Consider the following 27,791-nt stretch of genomic DNA (forward strand, 5'->3'; position numbering starts at 1 on the left):
ATGGCCAGAGTCTCCCTGAGTCTTCCTGTTGGTACCCACGGGGGAGGGGATCACATAGTGCTCGAGGAGAAGGTTCGCTTGGAGGTGGGCGCTGAGTGTTGTGGGGTGGTGATCACCGCAGGAGTTTACCCAGGGCCAAGCTGGGTCCTTAGCAAAAGCTTGTAGGGTGTTTTCAGGACTGAGCCAGCTCAGGACAGGAACGTGGACCTGGTGATGGTGGTGACTGCTTGCTCCTGAGTACCCAGTGCTGCAGATGTTGCCAGGCTGGTGCTGTGCCTATGGGGAGGGTTTGCCCTGTGGCCCTGGGTGGGGTGACAACTTATGTGTAGGGTGTTTGTGCCCTAGTCAGCTGAGATTGGGGAGCCTGGGCCGAGTGTACCCTAGTATGTGCTTTGTGGAAGTCGTCAGCCCAGTCGTGCCCAGGGTGGGACAAGGAAATGAACTATTTGCTTTGTATGGGGCTTACCAAAACAACATAAAAAAAAAAAATGACAGCCAAACCTAGTGAAAAATGAGATCCTGAAAATGAACTATAAATGATGTCCATGAGTTTTTCCCATGTAGCTGAAAGACTAAAGCTGAGGCTCATTCACTAAGATTTTGTTGTTTTGTGTGTGTGTGTGTGTGTGTTTCATAGAATTGAGTAAATACTTTAAAATAAGTATATGCCAAAAAAGACATGCTTATTGTAGAAAACATTCACAACAAAGAACACCCATTTTAAAAACTTTGGTATATTTCCTTCTGTCTTTATATGTAGATGTCTTTCCAGGCCCAAGTTACCTTTTTTTTAAAATATTTTTTATTGAGTTATAATCATTTTACAATGTTGTATAAAATTCCAGTATAGAGCACAATTTTTCAGTTATACGTGAACATATATATATATTCATTGTCACATTTTTTTTTCTCTGTGAGCTACCATAAGATCTTGTATGTATTTCACTGTGCTGTACAGTATAATCTTGTTTATCTATTCTACATTTTGAAATCCCAGTCTGCCCCTTCCCATCCCCCACCCCCTTGGCAACCACAAGTTTGTATTCTATGTCTATGAGTCCATTTCTGTTTTGTATTTATGTTTTGCTTTTTTTTTTTTTTTTTTAGATTCCACATATGAGCGATCTCATATGGTATTTTTCTTTCTTTTTCTGGCTTACTTCACTTAGAATGACATTCTCCAGGAACATCCGTGTTGCTGCAAATGGTGTTATGCTGTCGGTTTTTATGGCTGAATAGTATTCAAATGTATAAATATACCACATCTTCTTTATCCAGTCATTGTTGATGGACATTTAGTCTGTTTCCTTGTTTTGGCTATTGTAAATAGTGCTGCTATGAACATTGGGGTTCAAGTGTCTTTTTGAAGTAAGGTTCCTTCTGGATATATGCTCAGGAGTGGGATTCCTGGGTCATATGGTAAGTCTATCCCTAGTCCTTTCAGGAATCTCCATACTGTTTTCCACAGTGGCTGCACCAAACTGCATTCCCACCAGCAGTGAAGGAGGGTTCCCCTTTCTTCACAGCCTCCCCAGCATTTGTCATTTGTGGGCTTTTAAATGATGGCCAGTCTGACTGGTGTGAGGTGATACCTCAGTGTAGTTTTGATTTACATTTCTCTGATAATTAGTGATATTGAGCATTTCTTCAAGTGCCTATTGATCATTTGTGTTGCTTCCTTGGAGAATTGCTTGTTTAGGTCTTCTGCCCATTTTTGGATTGGGTTGTTTGTTTGTTTCTTATTAAGCTATATGAGATGCTTAAATATTCTGGAGATCAAGCCTTTGTCAGTTTCATTTGCAAAAATTTTCTCCCATTCCGTAGGTTGTCGGTTTGTTTTACTTACAATTTCCTTTGCTGTGCAGAATCTTGTAAGTTTCATTACGTCCATTTGTTTATTCTTGTTTTTATTTCTATTGCTTGGGTATCCTGTTCTAGGAGAACATTTTTGAGATGTATGTCAGATAACATTTTGCCTTTATTTTCTTCTAGGAGGTTTATTGTATCTTGTCTTATGTTTAAGTCTTTGATCTATTTTGAGTTTATTTTTGGGTATGGTGTAAGAGAGTGTTCTAGCTTCATTGCTTTACATGCTGCTGTCCAGTTTTCCCAACACCATTTGCTGAAGAGACTGTCTTTATTCCATTGTATATTCTTGCCTTCTTTGTTGAAGATTGGTTGACCAAAATTTTGTGGGTTCATTTCTGGACTCTCTATTCTGTTCCATTGGTTTATATGTCTGTTTTTGTACCAATACCATGCTGTCTTGATGACTGTAGCTCTATAGTATTGTCTGAAGTCTAGGAGAGTTGTTCTTCCAGGCTCTTTCTTTTTCTTCAATAATGCTTTGGCAATTCTAGGTCTTTTGTGGTTCCTTATAAATTTTATTATGATTTGTTCTAGTCCTGTGAAATATGTCCTGGGTAATTTGATAGGGATTGCATTAAATCTGTCGATTGCCTTGGCAGCGTGACCATTTTAAAATATTGATTCTTCCAATCCAGGAGTATGGGATACCTTTCCATGTTTTAAAGTCTTCTTTAATTTTCTTCATCAATGGTTTATACTTTTCTATGTACAATTCTTTCCCTCTTTGCTTAGATTTATTCCTAGGTATGTTATTACTTTGGATGCTATTTTAAAGAGGATTGTTTCTTTACTTTCTTTTTCTGTTGATTCATCATTAGTGTAAAGAAATGCAGGGAAAGTATTGGATAAAATAAACATTTCACTGAAGCAGCTCATGAGGAGGTTTTGTAAGCAGACAGTGTTGTGCCTGGGAGCCCTGCCACCTCAGAGGATGTTGCCAACTGGTAGGAGATCACAAAAGGGACCCTTTGTGGAATTTCAGAGTGAGTCTCATTGCTCCATAATGGGTCTGCGTTTGGGGGCAAAACCCATAGTCTCCTTTTATGTGTGATCTCTTCTGCTTATTTTTGGTGTTTTGATTCTTCCTAATGAAAGAAGCCAGGATCAACAAGTGCTTCCACAGTAGTTGCTTGGTTTCCTTACTCTACGTATTACAGTACAAGGAGAGCACTGCTTATTGGTGAGCTGCTAGGTTACCATATTTAATACTGGCAGACAGGAAACAAAAGAAATTAGGTGGTCAAATCTTCCTCCAGTGCATAAAGCTTTAAGATGATTACTTTCAGTATTAGATTCATTATATTCTGTTCTTTACCATCGTTTTCTGTTTGACAGCAGTGGTACCTGAAAACCGAAGTCTTGTGAATAGCTACAATGTGGGACATACTGGGCTAGGTGCCGTGGCCGCGTGGATGAGTGGAGTCCACTATATTATGTATTAAACACAAAAACATGTGATAGTGAGCTGAGAGAGCTATGCGGAGGAGAGTCCAAGAGAAGGGGCTGGTCACTGCCTCCCCACAGGAAGCAGAGAGTACTTCCTAGAGGAGATGTTGAGTGGATTAAGTCAAGGAAGATGAGAGTTGAGGAGGAGTTGCTCCTGAGCAGGAGGAAGGGTGCTCAGAGCAGAGGGAGCAGTGTGAGCAAAGGCTGAGAGATGTGGCAGGGCTCATGGACAGCCTAGCTACCCAGTGTGGCAACAGTAGACAAAGGGGGCAGGAGGAAGGCCAAGGAGTAGATCACAGAGTGAATAATTATGGAAAACAGGATAGTTAGGAAAGAACAAAGACTATCATAAAATTCAGAGCATGATGTCATTCCCTGTTGTTTTGGGGCAACTTGAGACTTTTCATCTGATTCAGCACAATGCAAATCTAACCTACGGTTGCTTTAACTTCCCCAGGCTCAATAGAAGTCCATTTCTTGAGGAGTAAATTGCAGACAGACTTTGCTGGCATAACCATACAAGGGTTCCAGATGACGGCCAGTGATGGAAATTAGTGCTGGTAGTGGAACCAGCCTGCCTGGCTTGACCCTGGTCTGCTATCTATTGGAAATATATTCTTGGGCAAGCTGCTTCACCTTGCCATGGCTCAGATTGCTCTTCTTAAAGAAGTGGAAACAGTACCCGACACATAGGAAGATTATGAAGGATAAGTTAGTTTAAAATCACTAAAATAATGATTGTCACAGGTAGTGCTTAACTGGCTATTTCTAAATTGATTAACATCACCACTGTTGTTCTAAGAAACAAGTTCTGGAGTTGTCTATTGCCAATCTTTAGGGAAAAATTTCCCAAAGTCTTTCATGTTCACTTTTAATAATGTTAAAATACTGTTTCTAGTCTTACAAGTAATGTAGAATGGGTTTAAAATAAAGTGATAAAACAAATATTTTGACATGGAAGAAATTAAAAATTCTGATAAAGGGAAATAGCTGTAAATTAACAAATAGAAAAGAAAAAAAAATGGAAAAAAATAAAAACAGAAGTGAAAAAAGTGATGATTTGAATGTGTTTCTGGAATGGTTTGGCTGAACAGTAATGAATTTGAATTTTGCTCCAAGAGTGTACAGAACTGATAACAGTGCTCCTTCAGCTCTGGCACGAGGCACTGGAAATGCAGTGATAAATGAGACATGGTGCTAAGAAATTTACACCCTCTTTGGGAGTATAAACAATAAACAATTACAGTGTGAATAGTGCTGTGAAAGAACCAAATTGGGGCATCATGAGGAAACTTCACCCAGTTTTTTGAGCGACATGTCAAGAGCCTCGAGGAAGAAGTGGCATCTGAGAGGAAACAGAAAGATGAGTGGGTGGGAGGAGCAGCAGGGTCTGTGGTCAAAGCTGAAGTGCCATGGTGCATGGAGGTCGAGGGTGCTGCAGTAAGTTATTTAGTGGGCACTGCGAGTGGGTTGAATAGGGCTTAGAGCAGTGTGCTGGAGTGAGCTGGTTTTAAAGCTCTCCAACCTGTGGCATGGAGCCTTAGACTTCCCACGAGGGAGCCACTGAAAGGATCTGACTTGGAGGAGCCTTGGCCACTGCACCGTGTCAGTATTACTCGGGTAGCACTGTGAAAGTGACCTGAATGACAAGTGGAAATACTGGTAAGGAGACCTATTCAGGGACTGTTGCAGCAATCCAGAAAAGAAATGAGAGTGGCTTGAATTAAAAGTAGATAGTACACCAGAGACTGACACAATGTAACTGACTATACTTAAATAAAAAACAAAACAACAAAATAAATAATGAAGTAGAGATAGAAACAGACAGAACAGGTATTTTCAGTTGTGGAAACTGTGTTCTTGTGTGCCGGGCGTAAGAGTCAAAAGAGACCACACTGAGGCTTCATTGTGTTATTTGAGAGAGCATAATACATTCCAAGTGCAGCCGTGCTGGGGAGGCAACTGAATACATAGACGTGGCATCCCAGCTAGAGATGTGGGATGGAGAGAGGGACTTGGGAGGCAGCTTGCTTCAGTGGTAATGATGCCATGAGTGTATATATTCTCACCTGGGGACTTTGCAGAATGAAATCAGTAAAGTTCCTCCAATAGCCTACAAGGGATATCACATTATCCAATCAGGCAGAGAAGGGAGAGCAGGAGAGGACAGGATGAAAACCAGGTGGTGGTTTACTACCTGGAAACCAAGGAGAGAGAGCTTTTTAGCCAGGAGGGAATGGTGACAGAATGATCAGTAGCTACAGATGCTATAGACAGGGTACCTAAAATTACTGAGGGAGAAAGTATTAGCGTGAGTTTACCAAGAACGAGCTTACTTACTTTGAAATTAATTTAAGTGACTTATAAATGAGTGGGAATTGAGAAATAAAATTTATAGTTTCAGTACTAAAGATCGAACTTTGAGGAAGCAAAGAAAATTTTAAAATAGATTGTGTAGACAGTGAGAGAAGGAGCAGGATAGTCAGGTTTCACTGAGTTTCCAGTTTTGGTCAGAGACCATGATTCTCTGAAGGTAACTCCTGGGCAGGGTGTGTGCTTATGTCACAGGTTTCTGTTTTGTTTTGTTTTGTTTTAATTTTTGCAAGCAGGCAGTGAGTGCTTGCATAGTCTTTGAAAGTACATAGAGAATAAACAATTCTTCTGATTCACAGCAGAGCACTACTTCACATGCCTGAAACTAACCTGGAACACTGGGGAATTTTCTGAATGCAGCCTATCGCATTATGTAATGGCGTCTAGAGTTAAAGAAGAGCATTGCAGCCCAATAATAATTGTATTGTAAACTATCCAGAAAAACCTCAGTCAAGATGTTCTTTTTCTGGAGCTGAGAATCTTTAATTTGAAAATCCTCTTAAGAAGAAAATTCAATGTTCTGAGCAGAAGATGAATTTGATTATAAAAATGTGTGATATGAGAGTCAATTATTACAGTGTAAGAAGTGTGCAGTCTACTGATTGCCCAAGCAGATTCTAGGCTGCACGTGGATGAAAGTATGTCTCTCATGATGCATTTTAGTGAAGAGAAATACTTCAAGCTAGTCGAAGGGACTAAACTCTCCAACTGACATTTCTTTTTCCATATAGACAGAGCACTACATGTGAGAGTCATATTAGGAATTCTCTCTCCTGTGACTTCAAGATAGTCACTGAAATCAAATGCATAAACAAAGAACACTTGTATAATTTAATTACAAGCATGCTGTTAACTTGAGCTCTTTCTGGGTGATTCTGGGAAATGCTAGAATGACGTAATACATTTGTTTCTAGTATGGAATTAGATACCATTTCTATCCCATGTTTTTTACCCATAGTAACATGAGAATGTCTGGCTCAGGGTATTCAGTAAATTTACTGCTATTAATAAAACTCAACTCTATACTAATCTTGTTTTTAAACAATGCTTTTAATAACTACAGCTTTTTGGTTTTTGCTTTTATTTGGGGAATTTTATTGAGGAACGTTCATGTATCAAGATCTGCATAGTGGGAATGTTGAAAGCTAAATGTTGAAACAATTTCAGGCCATGATGTAAATGAAATGTTGGGCAGTATGTCAAGAGAGGAGTTTAGAATTGAGAATATGGTGTGAAAAGTGGGAAACATTTCACTTGTTTAGAGTTCTCTCTTGAGCAGTCTCTCAATCTGAAGTAAGACCAGGATCCAGGGAGTAAGAAAAAAAAGATTCCTCAGGGATCAAAGTAGGTCTGTCTCCCTTCTTCTTGGGTCCTTAGCCTTAAAGGAGGGGCCGCTGCTTTCCTTTAACCCTTTAAGACTAAATGTGCCTCCATCACATTATTTTACATAAGTTTTCTAACAGATTTGTTAGGTTGTCAAGCCCACAGATAATTAAAAGGAAGAGGAATTGCTGAAGTAGGAATGACACTCTTCTAGGGAGGAACTCCTCCTCCCCCCAAAAAACACCCCAGAATAAAACATTCTAAAAGCATAGCAATATAGTATCTTTCCTGTCAGGATCTATTAGATAAACAGCCCAACTGCTACTTCAGGGAGCTTCTAAGGAAATGCATGGTCTAATGATCAGTGAAGGAAAATTGAATTATATTTAAAGCAATGTCAAGAAAGCAATTTTTAAATGTAAGTCTATTCAAAGTAGTAAGTTTTTATATTTAAATGGCATCTATTCATAACATTCTTTAATTCATGAATATGAAATATATGAAAGTCATATATTGAAATACTTAGTCCACACCTATTTTGATCAATGAAACCCACAATGTTCACTTAATAATCACCTCTTACCATAGCATTTTTTGAGGACCCACTGCCTACAGAGATTTCAAGATAGTAATAGAGAAAGAAGGCATATGACCCCTGACCCCTAGGAACTTGCCTTCTGAGAGGAATCTGAGCCTGATGTGACAGGCGATCATATGCTTGTGTTTCAAACTATGGAAGGATAATCTGAGCAGAGTGCTATGTACTTAGGAGACTTCTCAGAGGAGAGGGGAGTTTTCGAATGAATTTAGAAAAAAGTGGGGAAGGATTCATATATATATTCATTATTTATATATATATATATATAAAATAACAAATACATTGGTGTTTGTCTCTTTCCATTTACTGCTGAGTGTAAATTTAGCTTACTCTTCAACAAATCAGAAAGTAATAAAATATTATTTAAAGTAAGCAAGGATAGGGCTGTTTTTTTTTTTATGAGTTGTATGAGATATTTATATATTCTGGAAATTAAGCTCTTGTCAGTCTCACCTTTTGCAAATATTTTCTCCGATTCCATAGGTTTTTGTTTTACTTATGCTTTCCTTTGCTGTGCAAAAGCTTATAAGTTTAATTAGGTCCCATTTGTTTACATTTGCTTTTTTTTCTATTGCCTGGGTAGACTGCCCTAGGAGAACTTTACTGAGATTTATGTCAGATAATGTTTTTCCTATGTTTTCTTCGAAGAGGTTTATAGTGTCTTGTCTTATATGTAAGTCTTTACACCATTTTGAGTTTATTTTTGTATATGGTGTGAGGGAGGGAGTGCTGTAACTTCATTGATTTGCATGCAGCTCTCCAGTTTCCCCACCACCATTTGCTGAGGAGAATGTCTTTACTCCATTGTATGATCTTGCATCTTTGTCAAAGATTAATTGACCAAAAGTTTGTGGGTTTATTTCTGGGCTCTCTGTTCTGTTCCATTGATCCATATGTCTGTTTTTACACCAATACTATGCTGTTTGCTGTTTTGATTACTGTAGCTCTGTAGTATTGTCTGAAGTCTGACTGGGTTATTCCTCCAGCTTCATTCTTTTTCTTCAGTTTTTCTTTGAGAATAATGGATCTTTTGTTATTCCATACAAATTTTAGGATTATTTGTTCCAGTTCTATGAAAAATGTCCTGGATATTTTGATAGGGATCACATTAAATCTATAGATTGCTTTGGGTAGTATGGCCATTTATCAATATTAATTTTCCAATCCAAGAACATGGGATATCTTTTCATTTCTTTAAGTCCTCTTTAATTTCCTTAATCAATGTTTTGTAGTTCTCCACGTATAAGTCTTTCTCTTCTTGGTCAGATTAATTCCTAAGTTTTTAAACAAACAACCCAATCCCAAAATGGGCAGAAATCCAAACAATTCTCCAATGAAGACATACAAATGGCCAATAGGCACATGAAAAAATGCTCAGTTATCACTAATTATCAGAGAAATTCAAGTCTAAACTACAATGAGGTATCATCTCACACTAGTCAAAATGGCCATCATTAAAAAGTTTACAAATGATAAATGCTAGAAAGGGTGTGTAGAAAAGGGGACTGTCCTACACTGTTGGTTGGAATGTAGTTTGGTGCAGCCACTATGGAAAATAGTATGGAGATTCCTCAAAAGGTTAAAAATAGACTTACCATATGACCCAGGAATCCCACTCCTGGGCATATATCCAGAGGGAACCTTAATTCAAAAATACACATGCATCTCAGTGTTCATAGCAGCAATATTTACAATGGCCAAGACATGGAAACAACCTAAACGTCCATCAACAGATGACTGGATAAAGAAGTTGTGGTATATTTATACAATGGAATGCTACTCAGCCATAAAAAAGATTAAAATACTGCCATTTGCAGCAGCATGGATGGACACGGAGATTGTCATTCAAAGTGAAGTAAACCAGAAAGAGAAAGAAAAATACCGTAATTTTGAAATCCCAGTCTATCCCTTCCCACCCTCCACCCCAAATGTGGAATAGACTACACTGTATAGCACAGGGAAATATACACAAAATGTTATGATAACTCACAGAGAAAAAAATGTGACAATGAGTGTGTATATGTCCATGAATAACTGAAAAATTGTGCTGAACACTGGAATTTGACACAACATTGTCAAATGATTATAAATCAATAAAAAATGTTAAAAAAAAAAGAAAAGAAAAATACCATATTATACCAGTCATATGTGGACTCCCCCCTCAAAAAAAAAAAAAGACAAATGAACTTATTTACAAAACAGAAACAGACTCACAGATGTAGAAAATGAACTTAATGGTTACCAGGGGAGGGTGTGATGAGAAGGGATAAACTGGGAGTTCAAGATTTGTAGTTACTAATATATATAAAATAGATAAACAATAAGTTCATACTGTATAGCACAGGGAACTATATTCAATATCTTGTAGTAACTTATGGTGAAAAAGAATATGAAAACGAATATATGTATGTTCATGTATGACTGAAGTATTATGGTGTACACCAGAAATTGACACAACATTGTAAACTTACTATACTTCAATAAGAATATAATATATACCAAAAAATAAATAAATAAAGTAAGCAAGGCACATACTCCACTGCTACCACCATTTGGGTAAAAGCACGAGACAGTCATTTAAAATCTTGCCAAGAACTTCTCCATTTATTCTGTATGACCTACTTGCTGCTAGGTTACAGTCCTTGGCTGGAAAAGAGATAAAATCTTTAATTTTCTGTTTTTATTCTTTTATCCCTAGGTTACTGTATTAATCCACCAGTAATGCAGAGTATGTATCTCAAGTCTCCCCTTAAAAGCCGTTATCAGACTGGGGAAACACTGGAGTATGCGTGTAAAACAGGATACACTTACATGTGGCCTTATTACCTCTTAACTACTTGTGAGCCAAATGGCTCATGGAGCTTTCTTGAAGAAGCTTGTTTAAGTAAGGAAACAAAACCATTTTGTTTGTTGTTTTTTGCTTTCTCTGGAAATGTTTACACATTTAAGTTCTGTTTTCTGCTACAACAATCATGGTTTTCTTATGCAAAATTAGGTTTTAGATATCAAGGCATTTTTTCAGACTCTGAGAAATCGCCAGGAAAGCTTTCTCTTGATACTTGGTTGCTGTTTTAAATTTGTCCTTATAATAATTAAAGCAATATTTCATCACTAGAAAAGAGCAGTGTAGAATTTTGATCTTGATTTAAATGTTTTGAAATTGGTATTGAAAATGAATTTGAAAATTTTCTTTTAGAAAAAGCATGTCCAGAGCCAGAAATCGAAAATAGTGAAATATTTGCCCCAAATGACAGCTTGTCGTTTGGAAATGCAATTCTGATATCTTGTAATGTGGGGTAAGTAAATTGCTCCTTGGAGGAAATAAGGTAAATGTTACGATTTCTTTGTTTCTCACCTAAAAGTTGCTTTCATTTTACTTTCTAGGAGACAAGCTATGCTTGTAGCCAGACAGCCCTAGGGCTGTTTAAGGAGATTTAAAAGATGTGTCCCTAATAGAAATTTAAATTGAAGAAAAGTGAAATTGTATACTTATTATATGTAGTATTAAGCCTATTGAAAGTATCAGAAATGTAGTAATCATCGTGACTTTATCCTTAACCACAAAGTGCATCTTATTTAAAATGGCCAACACTCAGAGCTGAAGGAGGGCTCACCAAATGTTGTGTTGTTGAACATACATTTTCCTTTCTTATCTATGGTCTTTCGTCTATTTCCTTTCTTATCTTCCTGTTTGCTTCTTCTATTCATTATTGTGAGTAGGGTATTGAAATGAAAGTTTCCAACGATTATTATAGAAATGCCTATTAGGCACATATGTATATTTCTTCCTTCAATTTTTTTCAGGTTTTGCTTCATATATTTTGATGGTCTGTCATTAGGTGCATAAATGTTTATAACTGTTATACCTTATTGCAGTATCGAATCTTTTATTGTTATGTTATGTCCTTTGTCTATTGTAAGCTTTTTTCATTTAAAGTCTGTTCTGTCTGATATTAGTATAGCCAACCCTGCTTACTTTTGCTTCTATTTGCATGGAATATCCTTTAACTTTCAGCCTATTTGTGTATGTGGATGTACAATGCATCTCTTTATACACAACCTATAGTTGGATCACGAGTTTTTATGCATTTTTCCAACCTCTGTCTTTTGATTAGAATATTTAACTCATTTAAATTTGAAGTAATTACTGATAATGGGAGACTTGTATCAGTAATTGTGCTATTTGTTTACTATATGCCTTATAGCTTTCTTGGCCCCTCATTTCATGCTGTACTGTCTTCTTTTTTGTTTATTGACTTTTTAAAGTGAAATGTTAAATTCCTCACTCATTTCTTTTGTGTATATTCTATGGCTGTTGTCCTTGTGGGGATTACATTTAACATCCTAAAGTTGTAACATTCTAATTTGAATTTATATCAGCTTAACTTCATAACATACAAAAACTCTGCTCTCCTTTACAGCTTTGTCCCCACCCATTTGGTTGTTAATATTAGCAAATTAAATCTTTATGTATTATGTGTACCAAAACATAGACTAATAGTTCTTTAAAATGGATTAGTCATTTTAAATTTGGTTTTCTATATAATATGTATTATATAAATAATATATAATAATAATTGGGGTTAAAAACAAAAGTTAAAGTAATTCTAATTTTTACACTGATAGTTTTTTTTGTTTGTTTCTTTAAATGTGTTACTCTTTAAAGTATGAAGAAAACAAAAATTTCAGTTACAAACTATTTTTACAATACTACCTTTATAATTACCCATGTATTTACCTTTAGTGAGATGTTTATTTCTTTATATGGCTCAAAGTTACTTTCTAGTATCCTTTCATATCACCTTGGGCATTTCTTGCAGGGGAGGTCTACTGGTCGTGAACTACTTCAGATTTTGTTTATCTGGGAGTATCTTAATTTCTTTGTCTGTGACCAGAAACAGTCAGCAAACAGAGCACAGATTCTTCCTTTTCAGCTACCCTAACTCCTGCAACCCATGTGTACACTGCTTCAGAAACATATGCAGAGCTGCCTGCCACACTGCTGAGGGTGGGGACGGGAGCTACTATTTTCCAAAGAGCTGATAATGACTGATATTAATGCAATTTACCTGCCCTAGCTTTCCCCTGGAATTTGCAAGCCCTCAACAGACTCCAGAGTTCCAAAATAGTGACATCAGGCATATTCTGACATTGCAATTACTGTCTAGTTATGGAGACAGATCCTTAGTGCTTCCAACTCTGCCACTTTCCCTAAAGTCTCTCCTAAAACTCTGCAATATTCATGAAATGAGTGAGCCTTGACAAAAGTCAACTGGAACCATGTACAAGCAGTTTTGCTGACTATTTTTTAATTGATCAAGTAAAAATATTAAATCATCCTCTCCATATTTATACAGAGAGAGCCTACTGGGCACTTTGAGGGGCACCAACAGTTCAAGTCATAGACTCTCTTCAAAAAAAGGTGTAGCCTATTCAGAAACACAGTATATACTAATGCAATATATTAAAGTAAAATTGTAAGTAAGAAGTGACAAAAATATAGAACTATTTAGGATCATTACAATGAGAGTCCAGAAGGAGGAGAGAGTTCTGTGAATTTAAATCATCAGAGAAGAGTTCATCAAGTAGTGTCCGGAGCTATTTATTCCTAGAAAGATATTCTGATCTAAAGAGCGTAATAAGAGCTAAAACTCACCTAGCACTCACTATGTCAGATGCTAACTCATCTAATTCTCAAAACAACCCATGACGTGTATACTATTATCCTTTTTATATAGATGAGGAAACTGAGCAAGAGAAACATTAAGAGACTTGCCCAAGCTCAAATAACAAGTCAGTCTTAGAGCCGGGATTTAAATGCAGACAGGCAAGTTCTAGAGCCTGGTCTCTCTTCTCAGTAAGGACTGAGCAGAGTGGTGTGAGCAAAAGCATAGAAGTGAATGTGTGATGCATTTGCCAGAGACAGCAAAGGGGGCCAGACTGACAGGCATGACAGAGTAATTTAAACATTTTACTCTGGGCCAATGTGTGTTCACATGCAGAAACTCTTTATTTGATTAAAATGGAAGATTTGGTTAGCACTTCCATATATTGTGTCTTTTAAGGAACATCTCCCTCAAACTACTGTGTTGCAGAAACACAGCCATATAAAAATGTTCTTCTTTATTATGGGTGTTGTGTTAACTGGTAAAGAAACAGTAACCTTTTCTTTTTTCATTTAGTTATTACTTAAATGGAAAAAAAACCCTAACTTGTAACCTTATTGGAGGAGAAGTTTATTGGGATGAGAAGTACCCAGTATGTGAAAGTAAGTAAATTCTCACTTTAGAATTTAGACCAGGAATTTTCAAACTTTTTGGGCCTAGGGACCTGTTTATGCTTTTGAATCAACAGTGGTCCCAAAGAGCTTTTCTTTATGTGAGTTATGTCTATTGATGTTCTTTATATTGGAATTAAAAGATTTTAAAACACTCAATTATTAATTCATTTTTAAGAAAAGTAAACTCAATACATGTTAAGATATACACATATTTTTATGGAAAAATCAAAGTTTCCAAAACAAACAGTGAGAATGTGGCATTGTTTTACGTTTTTGCAAATCTCTTCAATATCTGGCTTAAAGGAGGACATTAGGACTCAATCTGTTGAAAAAAATCACAATTTATGGAAAATTTCACTATACACTTACATGGATAACAGTGAAAAAAGACAATATCTTGGTATTATTGTGAACCACTGATGTAGTAAACTGATACATTTATAAATTATAAAGTACTTCTCAACTAGCAATGAATTTCATTTTTCACCATAAACAAATTTTTTCATTAAATTTCCATCTTTTATGATGACTAGAATAAAACTTAGCATGCCCTAAGAGATAAATATAGATATTTAAGAAAATGAGTTTTGTTCTTGACAGTACATTTCTACATGATTTGAATTTGGGGTAATACCTTTTCTCATGGAAACTTCTAAATGGATATTGAATTCACAGCTAACTTCTAGAAATCATATATGAAATCAGTTACTAAAGGACGTTTATAGGACTTTATTAATGCTGCCTTAATTGTTCACCTTCTTTTGTCTTTATTTTCTCTTTCTTTCCCCTTTTAAGGAGTTTTATGCGGACGACCTCCAAAAATAGAAAATGGAAAACACACCAATAGCTACAGAAATATATTTGAATATAGTGAATTAGTGACTTACAGTTGTGATCCGTTAAATGGACCAGATCAATATTCACTTGTTGGAGAGAGCAAGCTTATTTGTTCTGCACATGGCAATTGGAGCAGTGATGCTCCTAAATGTAAAGGTAACAATATTTCCGTATGTTTCCTTCTTCATTTCTAAATACTGTGAAACACTTTGTAAATAGTTTTACCTGTCAGCAAAGGAAGCAGTCATTTGTGCTTCCTCCTGACTAATTTAATTTAGGCCAAATCCAATAGGAAATATTTCCAGTTGTGGGTTTCCCACCCCTTACCCCTGGCATTCCAGTTTACACATCGTGAACTACTATGTGTGTATGTATATGATTTTTTTCTTGAAAAAAATTAAAAAACTCAACACACACTACCTCGAAAATATGAAAGTTTCTTCTTACATTTCAAAACATCTGAAAGTTCTGGCTACAAATAATGGTGGAATAAATTTTAAAAGACTAACTCTCTCATTGATAAGGATGATAAACTCTGGACAAAATATATTTTAAAAACAATGTTTAAGGCACTAGAGACTGAAATAAAGTAGGGAGATGCTAGAGGGAATTTGATTCTCAAGAGAAAACAACCACTGAATAACAGGAAAATACTCTTTCTAAGTATATATGGAACATTCTCTAAGGTAGACCATATTCTAGGCAGTAAGGTTATTTTTAACAAATTTCAAAGGGTTGAAATCATTCTGAGTGCACTATCTGATCACAATCAAATGAATGTAGAATTAAAACAGAGATAATCTAAACATTCCCAAATATTTTAAAATTATGCAAAACACTTCTAACTAACCCATGAGTCAAAGATGAAGTAACGAGGACATTAGAAAGTGTTTTGAGCTGAATAAAAATGAAATATTAAAATTTGTGTGATACAACAAAAGCTTTGCTTAAAGGGAAATTTACATCATAAAATACTTATATTAGAAAAAAGTAAAAGTCTCAAATCAATATTCTAAACTTCTACCTTAAGAAACTAAAAAAAAAAAATTAAAAATAAAAAAGCAAACAAACACAAAACAAGGAGAAATAAAATGATTATAAAGATAGACAGAAATCAATGAAATTGTAAAGAGAAAGTAACAGAGAAAACCAATGAAAACAACCCTGGTTCTTGGAGCAGATCAATGTAATAGATAAAGCTACAGCTGGGCTGACAAAAAAAGAAAAGACATTTAATAAATCAAAGAAAGACAAAAATCTGTGTGTTATCACTTATACTTGGAATCTAAAAAATACAACAAACTACTAAATATAACAAAAAAGAAGCAGACTCACAGATATAGTGGTTATCAATGGAATAGGGGTGAAGGGGAAAGACAGGGGTGGGGAAGTTGGAGGTACAAACTATTGTGTGTAAGACAGGCTACAAGGATGTGTTGTACAACATGGGGAATATAGCAAATATTTTGCAATAACTGTAAATGGAGTGTAACCTTTAAAAATGTATAAAAATTAAAAATGAATGAGTTTTTCCAAAAAAGAATGAAAAAGAGAACAACACTAAATATTCTTCAGAATTTAAAGGGATAATAAGGGAATAGTACACAAACAACCTTATGTCTATAAATTTGACAACTTACATGAAATTGACAAATTCCTTGAAAGATAAAAAGTACCAAAATAACTTCACACAAAGATACAGGTAACCTGAATAGTCCTATATCTATTAAGGACATATAGTGTGTTGTTAAAAACCTTCCCACAGGGACAGCTGAGGCCCTGATGGACTCCTTGGGGAATTGTACCAAACATCGCAGAAATAAGTAATAGCACCTCTACACAAACTCTTCAAGAAATGTAAGAAGATTTCATGAGAACATTACCCTGATACCTAACTCAGACAAAAACATTGACAGAAAATTATAAACAATATCCTTAATGAATATAGAACTTCTTAACAAAATATCAACGAACCAAATCCTGCCATATATAAAGATAAAAATGCATCATAAACAAATAAATTTATTACATAAATTCAAGATTGGTCAAATTTAAAAAAATTAATCAGTATTATTTACCATATCAAGAGACTATAAAGAAAAAATTAATATGATCATCTCAATAAAGGCAAAAAAAAAAGAGCAACTGGCAGAATTCATCATCTTTTCATTATAAAACTTATCAGCAAACTAGAAATAGAAGGGAACTAGCTGTCTTAACCTGATGAAAAGAATATCAGAAATCTCACAACCAACATTATACTTAGAGGTAAAAGACTAATTTCTTTCCCCCTCAAGGTAAGAAGAAGTATATCTATACTCACCACTCTGTTCAATATTGTACTGGAGGTCCCACCCACTCTGGTAAGACAAGAAAGAAAAAGGCGTACATGTATTGGAAAGAAAGAGATAAAAGTTTCTATTCATTTATGACATGATTGTCTACAAAGAAAATTCTGCAAACTGAAGTTTTAGCAAGGTTGCAAAATATAAGATCAGCATACAGAAATCAATTGAATGCCTATATACTAGTAACAATTCATTACAAATTGAAAATCTTTACTGTACTATTTATAACAACCCCAAAGCATGAAATATCTGCATCTAAATCTAACATATGTGAAAGATTTAAATAGTAAGAAAGTATTAAACACTAATAAAAGAAATTAAACAAGATCTTAATAAATAAAAGGATATTCATTGGCCATGAAATGGAGATTCAAAATAATAAAAATGTAAATTCTTTGTAATTAATCTATAAATTCAACACAATCCCAGTAACAATCCGAGTAGAGCTTTTTTTTATTGACGTATAGTCAGTTAAAATTGTCAATTCTCATGTACATTATAATGTTTCAGTCATACATATATATACATGTATTTGCTTTCATATTCCTTTTCCTTATAGTTGACTACAAGATATTGAATATGGTTCCCTTTGCTATACAGAAGAAATTTGTTTTTTTTTAATTCTGTGTTATATATAGTAGTTAGTATTTGCAAATCTCAAACCCCCAGTTCATCCCTTCCCACCATCTTTACCCCCCAGGTAATCATAAGTTTGTTTATTATGCCTGTGAGTCTCTTTCTCTTTGGCAGACAAGTTCATTAGTGTCTTCTTTCTTTCTTTTTTTTCTTTTTTTTAAGATTCTACACATGAGGGATATCATATGGTATTTTTGTTTCTCTTTCTGGCTTACTTCACTTAGAATGATGATCTCCAGATCCATCCATGTTACTACAAATGGCATTGTTTTATTCTTTCTCATTGCTGAGTAGTATTTCATTGTATAAATACACCACAGCTTCTTTATATAGTCATCTGTCAATGGACATTTTTGTTTCCATGTCTTGACTATTGTATATAGTGCTGCTGTGAACACTGGGATGCGTGTACATTTTTTTAATTTGAGTTCCCTGCTGATACATACCCAGGAGTGGGATTTCTGGATCATATGGTAAGTCTATTTTTAGTCTTTTGAGGACTCTCCATACTGTTTTTCTTAATGGCTGCATTACACTACATTTCCACCAACAGTGTAGGAGGGTTCCCTTTTCTCTACAACCTCTCCATCATTTATTGTTTGTGGACTTTTTAATGATGGCCATTCTGACCAGTGTGAAGTGATATCTCAATGTTTTTGATTTGCATTTCTTTGATAATTAGCCATATTGAGCATTTGTTTATGTACCTATTGGCCATTTGAATGTCTTCACTGGAGAATTTTTGTTTAGGTCTTCTGTCCATTTTTGATTGGGCTGTTTGATTTATTTGTTATTAAATTGTATGAGCTTTTTATATATTCTGGAAATTAAGCCTTTGCCAATCACATAATTTGCAAATATTTTGTCCCATTCTGTAGGTTGTCATTTTGTTTTGCTTATGCTTTCTTTTACTGTGCAAAAGCTTGTAAGTTAATTAGGTCCCATTTGTTTATTTTTGCTTTTATTTTTATTGCCTGGGTAGGCTACGCTAGGAGAACATTGCTAAGATTATGTCAGAGGATGTTTTGCCTATGTTTTCTTCTAAGAGGTTTATAGTGTCTTGTTTTATATGTAAGTCTTTATGCCATTTTGAATTTATTTTTGTTTATGGTGTGAGGGAGTGTTCTAACTTGGTTGATTTACATGCAGCTGTCCAGTTTTCCCAGCACTACTCGCTGAAGAGATTGTCCTTATTCCATTGTTTATCCTTGCCTCCTTTGTCAAAGATTAATTGACTGTGAGTCTGTGGGTTTATCTTGGGCCTCCAGTAGAGCTTTTTGTATAAATTGGCAAACTGATTCTGAAATTTATATGGAAAGACAAAAGAACTAAAATAGCTAAAACAATTTTGAAAAAACTGCAGGATACACTCTAGTTGATGTCAAGACATAGTATAAAGCATACTCTACAACATATAAGCAAGACAGTTTGGTACTGGTGAAAGGATAGCCATGTAGAGCAGTGGAATAGAATAGTGAGTCCAGGATTAGACCCTTGAAAATATGTCCAGTTGGTTTTCATCACAGATATACAAACAACTCAGTGGGAAAACAGTTTTTTCAACAAATGATACAGGCACAACTGGATACCCATATGCTAAAAAAAGAACCTCAGCCTGTGTTAGTTCCACATGCAAACATTTATTCAAAATGGAGCACAGGCATACATGTAAAGCCTACAACTACAATACTTTAATGAGAAAACATAGACAATATTTGAACCAGCCAAATGTTCCTTTAATACAATCCATAAAGCATGATGCTTTAAAGAAAAAAATTAATAAATTGGACATTCTAAACTCAAAACTTCTGTACTTCAAAGGACATTTGGGGGGGGGAAAGCAAGAGACTAGGAGAAAATGTTGCAAAGTACATATCTAATAGCTGGCTTGTGTTTATGATCTACAAAGAACTTTCAAAACACAATAACAAGAAAATAAGCCAATTTTCTTTAAATGAGCAAAAATTTTAGTAGACACATTTCACCAAACATGATAAGAAAATGGCAAAAAAGTACATGAAAATTTGGTCTATATTATTAGTAATTACAGGAATGTAATTTAAAACCAAAATGAGATCCCACTAACCACCTATCAGAATGGCTGAAATTTAAAACAAAAATGAAGAATAATACTAAGTAGTGGTGAATCTATGGAGCAGTTGAAACTCTCATACATTGCTGGTAAGAATATAAAGGTGTACAACCACTTTGGAACAGTTTGTCAATTTTGCAAAAAGTTGTATATATACTTTCTATATAACCTGGCAGTCTAAGCAGTCAGATATACATGTAATTGAAGTTTCAGAAATAGAGAAGAGAGGGCAATATAAAAAATCATTTGAATAAATATGTACCAAAATATTTCAAATTTGATCCAAACAACAACCCTACCCAAACCAATCCAAGAAATGTAGTGACACACACTGTCAGGATAAATAAGAATTTTAAATTTACCAAGAAACTCCCAGCAAACTAAATACATCATGGTAAAAAAAAAAAAAAAAAAAAAAGCCTACTGAAAACAAAACAAAAACAGAAGGAAGGAAGGAAGGAAGGAAGGAAGGAAGGAAGGAAGGAAGGAAGGAAGGAAAAAAGAAAGGAGAGAAGGAAGGAGGGAAGGAAGGAAGGAAACAAGAGAGGGAGAAAGAGAGAAAGAAAGAAAAGGGAGTCAGTGACAGAGTAAAAGGTATTATATTGAGGACATACCTACCCAACCACCACTTTACCCAGGCTGACTGCTCTTAAGGACCTGTGAAGAATAGAAGACAGTAATTTCCGCTAATGTTCTGAAAGAAAAGTAAAGCACTTAAGCTAGAATTCTCTGTCAAGGAGAAACCTTTCAAAACTGAAGGGGAAATAAAAACAGTTTTAGATAAGCAAAAGCTGAAAGAATTAGTCATTAGCTGACTTGAACACAAGGATTGATAAGGAAGTCCATGTACTTGATGGAAATTCAGATCCACGGAAAAGGAGGAAGAACACTCTTCTGGTTTAAAAGGCTTTATGATATCTGGCCTTCATCTATTGCTCACATTTATTCTGATAAGATGTTCTCTGGAACTCACTGCCCAGCCCAGTGTTTTTTGGTTTTGGTTTTGGTTTCTTTCTTTTCCAACTTCTGCAAAAGTAATCCTCAAGTCAATCTAGAGGGCACGACCTGTGTTTTACTTCTGAAGAAGTAGAATAGAGTGGGGAATACCAGAGTACACCAGTGTGAAGCCTAACCATTTTGCATGGCTGGATTTTTCAACTTTTAAGTTTGAGTATTTAAAGTATTACCTTCTCCAAAAAGTCTTCGCTACCTTTCTAAAAGAGCAGGGAACTCTAACTAGTGTCACCATGATCTTAAAAAAAAAAAAAAAAAAAAAAAAAAAACAGTCCTAGAGCTAGAGTATCAAAAGTTGCATTTGAACTTACCTTCAATTTGTATCTGATAGTCAGATCTTTCTTAAAACTTGTCAGTAATGGAAAAATAAATTAGGAAAGACAATAAACTATAGTGACAGTCTGCTCTAGGTGAAAAAACATTAGATTTCTCTAAATCTTTTTGCCTAGAATTCAAATGCATAAATAAAGTCTTTTTTTTTTTTTTTTTTTTTTTTTTTTCATTTAGCATCTTGCCTTTCATTCCTTGCCTCTTTCTTCCCACTGGAAATTACTGCTTGGCACTAGTTTTTCTATGTGAAATTACCTTTCTTTTAATTCTGAAATTTCTCCACTTTTCAGTGGTCAAATGTAAACCTCCAGTACTCGAACATGGAAAAGCAATATCAGAAATTAGAGAAGTTTTTACCTACAAAGACGTGGTGATACTTGAATGCCTCCAGGGTTTTTACCTTAATGGCAGCCATGCAGTCTTCTGTGGTGGTGAAAATACTTGGGAACCTGAGATGCCGAAGTGTATTAAAGGTACAACTGTTTGTCTTTTTTTTTTTTTCCTGTCTTTTAACTTTCTCTTTTAGTTCTTATTTTGTTCACATTGATAAGAATAAGTGAAAAGAAGCAAACTTAGTACTTAACTGGGACATGTATTCATTTCCATGGCAGATATATGACAAAATTTACATACAATTCTGCTGCTGTGGTTTCTCATGCTGTTAGAGAGTCAGCACATTGCTTGTTAGCACATTACACAGGCATATTAATACCTCTTGTTCAGTATTTTAATGTATAAAAAGAGATAGGAATCACTTTTCAGAATAAATTGAAGCATGGGAATTTTTACCTTGAAATTGGTCAAAAATGAGAGGCATAATTCATATAAATGAGGGGAAAGCAGTAATCCCAAGTGGTTAATCCTACATTATTTTGTTTTTCAGTGCTGATTCTTCTCAATACAACACTTCTAGTTTCATGCCATTCAGATATAGTAATTTCCTGTTTATAGTTTACAAAAAAATCTTTTAAATTCATGTGATTTACAGTCATCATTTTTAGTAACGAAAAGTTAAAGAATATAGTTACAGTCATTTTAGTTGTGATACTTAGTAATTCTCAAAGCATTTGCCATAGTCTGCAGATATCAACTGTGTGTAAACTTGGGCAAGTTATGTAAACCTTATATGTGTTTACTTACATGTAGGATGATCTAATACCTTTCTCACTGGGTGATAGCAAAGTTGGAATGGAGGGCATTTGAAACACTTAGAAAAGTACCTAGCATCTAGAAAGCTCTTAAAAGTAGCTCCCATGACTTACAGCATCCCCTTTACAGAGTGTCTTCCAGGTCCAGGACTATGGTTCATTTCCCAGACTGCAACCAGTTTGCTTAATTTTACAAACTGGGAAATTTCTGTTGTCACCTGATTAAAACCAGTATTTCTACCATCCACACCATTCTGCACCGCACAGAGTTATTATTTTTCTCTCTCCTGGGCATTCTTATTTGGCAACAGCGGGTAAATCTCATAGCCACTGAATGGCAGGAAAAGTATCTATTGAAATGAAGTGGGTGATTTCTGGCCAGGACTACTGATCAGCTGCTCTGCTTAAGTCTTGAGAGACTTTGAATGTGATGGAAGGAATTATCTTCCTGATTTTAGGGATCGCACCTCTGGCTTCTCTTTACAGCAGCAGAAGCACGAGACAAGAGCAAGAATGGGTAGAGCACGAGCCTGGGCAGAGGGTGCTCAGGGTGCTAGGGAGGCTCTGCTCACTCAAGTAACATCACTTCTGTGAGTTTACTTTCCTGTTTAATGAAGGTGTGGAACTCAAAGCTCCATGACTGGCTTCTGTTGTGTTTGTCTTTTTCCTGTTGTCCTAATATTTTCAAAGATTGAGGAGAATTATTCATATTAACAGGGTAATTAGAGCTCCTTTTTAGAACGGCTGTAAATCTGGTACCCCGTATCACCCTAGAGTACCGGGGTGAGGTGAGGGCTGTGAAGATTTGGGGGGAAAGAGATGATTTTTATTGGACGATATATAAAGAAGTTATACTCATTGACCCATCCCTGTTTAGTCACAGGGTCCTAGTGAGAATATGCACTACAATATACAATGTTTGTTGATACGCTGTTTTGAAAGAGTGGACCGTAAACACTTCTTAAGGACTTAGAAAACATTGATACAGTTTAGTGTTTGAAGAACAGAGAAATTGTGAGAAAAAACTTATGAAAAGAAGAAACTACAGGGATTTAAAAAAAATCAAAATCAACTCTCCTTATGGGATTGTTAATCATTTTTTTATCATCAGTTTGAGAAAGACTATACCAAAAGCATCAGTAGCACCATAAATGATGTTAGGTCAGGTTTAAATGTGCTAATATGAAAAAATGTCTAGGAAATACTATGCCAAAAGACAAACACAAAAAAAGATACAAATTATGGACTATAATAGTGCCTGACCCTTTTAAAGAACACTGAGTTTTATGATTTATAGTTGACTACAGGGATTTCCATTATAAAATACAAAGTTGTGTTGTACATTTTATGCATACATCCTTACCTACATGTGCAAATATACACTTAGACTAAATTCCCAGGAGTAGACTTGCAAAGTTCTGAGTGTATTGTATTTTTTATTTGAGAAATAATTAATCTTTTTCTAAAATTAGAAAAAATAGATACATAATTTTGTGTTGATAAGGCTGGTGCATTGAGTCAAATTTAATTTTGCAGGTTACAAGCCTACCTATCCAAAGAAGCCTCCAGTTTCAAACTATCCAGGTTCAGTAACTCTTTATCCTTCATATATTGTTAAGAACTTTATAAGGTGATGGGTACAAAATCATGTCTTGCTTAATTTGCATTTCTTTAATTATCAGTGAGATTGAACTTTTTCTTATCTACATTTATTTATTATATTCTTTCTTACTTTTTCTATTAGGTTTCTTAAATATTTTTCTTGTTGATTTGAACTTATAAATTAAAGCCCTTTTAACATGAAGTGAACTTTTTTCCTATGTTTATATTTTAGCCTTATTTTCACTAGTCAGTTTTTTTTTTATGATTTTTATACTGTACTATTAGATGTAGGTTGCTTTTTATAAATTTTTGTTACATGAGTGGTACACAAATATAATTTTGTAAATTTTCAAACATTGCAAAAGTATGCAGAGTGAAATTAGATCCCCTGATCTTTCTCTAGCCTATTACCTAAGTTAATCACTATTAATAGTCTAGAGTGTCTCTATATATTTCTGTAGATCAAAATCCTTATATGTGTAGTTATACATTTAGTTTGGTGGTTTTTTCCTCTCTTTTTCTTATACAGAAATGTTTTTAAGTGCCAGCACCATTTTCATTCCAACCAGTGATGCACAAAGTTTCCAATTTCTCAACCTCTTTGCCAACATATATTGATTTCTGGGTTTTGATAATAATTATTATAATTTATGTTAGTTAATTGACTTGAAGCAATATCTCATTGTGGCTTTTATTTGCATTTCCCTAATGGTTAGTGATGTTGAGCATCGTTTCAAGTGAAGATATACAAATTGCCAAGAAGCCATTTCTCTTTGGAGAAATGTTTATTCAATCCCTTGCCTATTTGTGAAATGTGTTGTTGGTGTTGTTGTTGTTGTTGTTGTTATTGAGTTTTAGGAGTTTGTTACATATTTTGGATATTAATCCCTTATAAGGTAGTTGTAAAACTTCACTGTTTTGCATGTGGATATCCAGTTTTCCAAAAATTGTTTGTTGAAAAGACTGCCCTTTCCCCACTGAGTGTTCTTTGTACCCTTGTGAGCGATCATTTGTCCATATAAGTGAGGGTTTATTTATGGGTTCTAATTTAGAGCATTGGTCCGTGTGTATGTCTATCTGCTAGTAGCATTCTGCTTGATTATTGTAGCTTTTTAGTATGTTTTGAAATCAGGAAGTGTAAGTCCTCTCAACTCTGCTCTTCTTTTTCAAGATTTTCTTGGCTATTGCTAGCCCCTTGAGATTCCATATGAAGTAAATTGGATTTTTCTATGTAAAATGTATTTTCAAGACGGTGATAAGACATATAATTAATCTGTAAATTACTTTGTGTCATATTAACGTCTTAACAATATTAAATCTTCCAATCTATGAACACAGGATGTCTTTCCATTTATTTATGTCTTCTTCCCTTTTTTTCAATGTTTTTATAATTTTTGTGGACAAGTTTTTCAACCTTCTTGGTTAAACGTATTTCTGAGAATTTTTTGATGCTATGAAATGAAATTGTTTGCTTAATCCCCCGTTTGGATTGTTCATTATTAGTGTATAGAAAGATAACTTATTTTTGTGTGCTGATTTTGTATCCGTTAACTTTGCTGAATTTATATATTAGTTCTAATAGTTGTGTGGGAGTGTTTCTGTGCATGTGTGTGTGATCTTTTTAGAGATTTTTATGTAAAAGATCATGTCATCTATAAACAGACATTATTTTATTACTTCTTTCCCATTCGAATATTTTTTATTTTTATTTTTTAGTAAATTATTCTGACCCAAACTTCCAATATTATGTTGAATAGAAGTGGAGTGGCAGAATTGTGCAGCCTGATATTCTTGATATTAAGTGAAAAAATATTCTTGATATTAAGTGAAAAAATATTCTTGATATTAAGTGAAAAAATATTCTTGATATTAAGTGAAAAAAATTTTAATATTTCAACATTGAGTTTGACATTAGCCATGAGTTTTTCTATCCATGGCCTGTGTGTTGAGGAGTCTTTCTATTCCAGAGTAATCTCTAAATCATTTTTAAGTACTCCTCTTTTAATTTTAAGTAGAATCACATTGAATTCCAGGCTAATTTTGAATATACACTGATGATTAGTTTGTTTGCCGTACCACAGAATTAGTGACAAGGAACATCAGTGGACAGGAGGAAGAATGTTGATGGCACTGAATATAAATTTATAATATTTTATGATGCAGCTTTTAATGAGAAACATTAATATAATGTATAAGGAATATTAAATTATAATTATAAGTTATAATTATAAATTATAATTGTAAATGTATAGATCTTCAAGACTTATTTAGTCTTTTTTTTTTAACCTATTTCCATTTTTTTCTAGGATATCCCAATCCCAAAGAATTACCGTCACTTGAAGACTTTGAGGAATTAGGTATTATTTTAATTATTAACAACCCCACATTATGAGACCTTAGAGTTAGTTCTACATGGAAATATCATTTTCCAATCATTTGTAGGTAGGGAAGAAACAATGTGTCACAATTAGTAATAATTGACATTTATAGTTATTTTAGTAGTGCAGATACCATGACAAATGTAAGTGGTAATTTGCATAGATGCATATAGGCAATTTTCTTTAATCTAGTGAATTCTAACTGTCTTAGTAACCTGTACTAACTACCCTGACATGGTCGCTAGAACACAAAACAGTGAAAAGTGAGGTTCCTGTTAAGAGTTTCACAAGGTGGATCCTAACCCTGAAACCTGTTTATAAGGGTTCTGTGATCAAAATGACTTGGATGCACTAGCAGTCATGCCAAAATTATATTGATAAACCTTTTTTTTTTTTTTTGCTGTAGTATTTAGATGATCTGATCAAAATCAAAACATAGTTGCTCTTTAGGACCCATACATGCTCAATGTCTTCAACACTGTTCATTTTTTTCTCAGATGTAGGAAGCTTTGCTGTGTTTATCCTAACAGTAAGTAAGTATCCCAAATTTTTATATCATTTAAATCATAATGTAGTATAAAGAAATGCATTATTTTTTCAACGATTTTTCATTTGCTATAGTTTTAATAGCTTGAAATTAAGTAAAAACAGTCTAGAAAAACCCGACCTTTTATATGATACACCACTTTGTGCTGGTGACGGTACATGCTTTTATATTCTGTATATCCACTTGGTAATAAGCAGTAAAAAATAAATTTTTTTTCAAGATGAGTAGTCATGCGAGTCTGTTTCTTGAATATGCTTTTGATTATTTCCTAAATTAAACAAGGAGTTGGACCTACTCTAAACTGCTTTAGTGACTTCCAGGGAATTGGATTTAGATACTGAAGAGTCAAGATGGAATATAAATGCTTAAATAAAATAACATTTTCTGACCACGGAAATGTAACTAACATTTATTTCTGCTGCTAGGTTTGGAATCTTGGTAATTAGTTAGTGACATGTCATTTGTTTCCTGTTTTCTTTCAGTTGTTGCCATTTTACTAGTTTTGACCTGCCTGTACAGATGTCTTCAAAGAAGGAAGCAGCAGGAGAAGGAGAAGAAAGACGAGGAGGAGAAAGAGAAGAAAGAGAAGGAAGAGAAGGAGAAGAAAGAGAAGGAGGAGAAGGAGAAGAAAGAGAAGGAGGAGAAGGAGAAGAAAGAGAAAGAGCAGAAACGGTCAACTACAGTGCATTTTCTCTTAGTCTAACCTTTTTACTCCAGACATACTTTTGTGCAGTTATTATTTGTAGTCCATGTTGCATGCTGTGTTTTCTTTTTTTATGTTCGTGCATGAGGGTGCTGTCTGAAATGCATTTCATTACTGAAAATATTTTTAGCTACTTTTCATATCATTGCAACAGGAGAAATTTATGCAGTTTCTTCAACTATTACAACTGCAAGAAACATTTCAGTGGTATTTGATGTTTAAGTTCTGCAGTAAACCATGGACTATTATGAGGCCTTCCCTACTCTA

The 27,791-nt window shown here is 34.7% G+C and overlaps 1 protein-coding gene across 1 annotated transcript; it reads left to right on the plus strand.

The window, feature by feature from the left end:
- LOC135318816 (membrane cofactor protein-like) lies at positions 1 to 27,693 on the plus strand. The gene is made up of 12 exons (XM_064477352.1): positions 1 to 84; positions 4,618 to 4,755; positions 6,128 to 6,181; positions 10,313 to 10,493; positions 10,806 to 10,905; positions 13,792 to 13,877; positions 14,685 to 14,882; positions 21,437 to 21,619; positions 23,831 to 23,878; positions 26,203 to 26,253; positions 26,772 to 26,807; positions 27,304 to 27,693. The coding sequence occupies exons 1-12, from the start codon at positions 1 to 3 to the stop codon at positions 27,522 to 27,524; spliced, it is 1,380 nt and encodes a 459-aa protein (XP_064333422.1). The 3' UTR covers positions 27,525 to 27,693.
- The last annotated feature ends 98 nt before the right edge of the window (positions 27,694 to 27,791 follow it).

This window comes from Camelus dromedarius, chromosome 21 (genome assembly GCF_036321535.1).
Source record: "Camelus dromedarius isolate mCamDro1 chromosome 21, mCamDro1.pat, whole genome shotgun sequence".
Lineage (NCBI taxonomy): Eukaryota > Metazoa > Chordata > Mammalia > Artiodactyla > Camelidae > Camelus > Camelus dromedarius.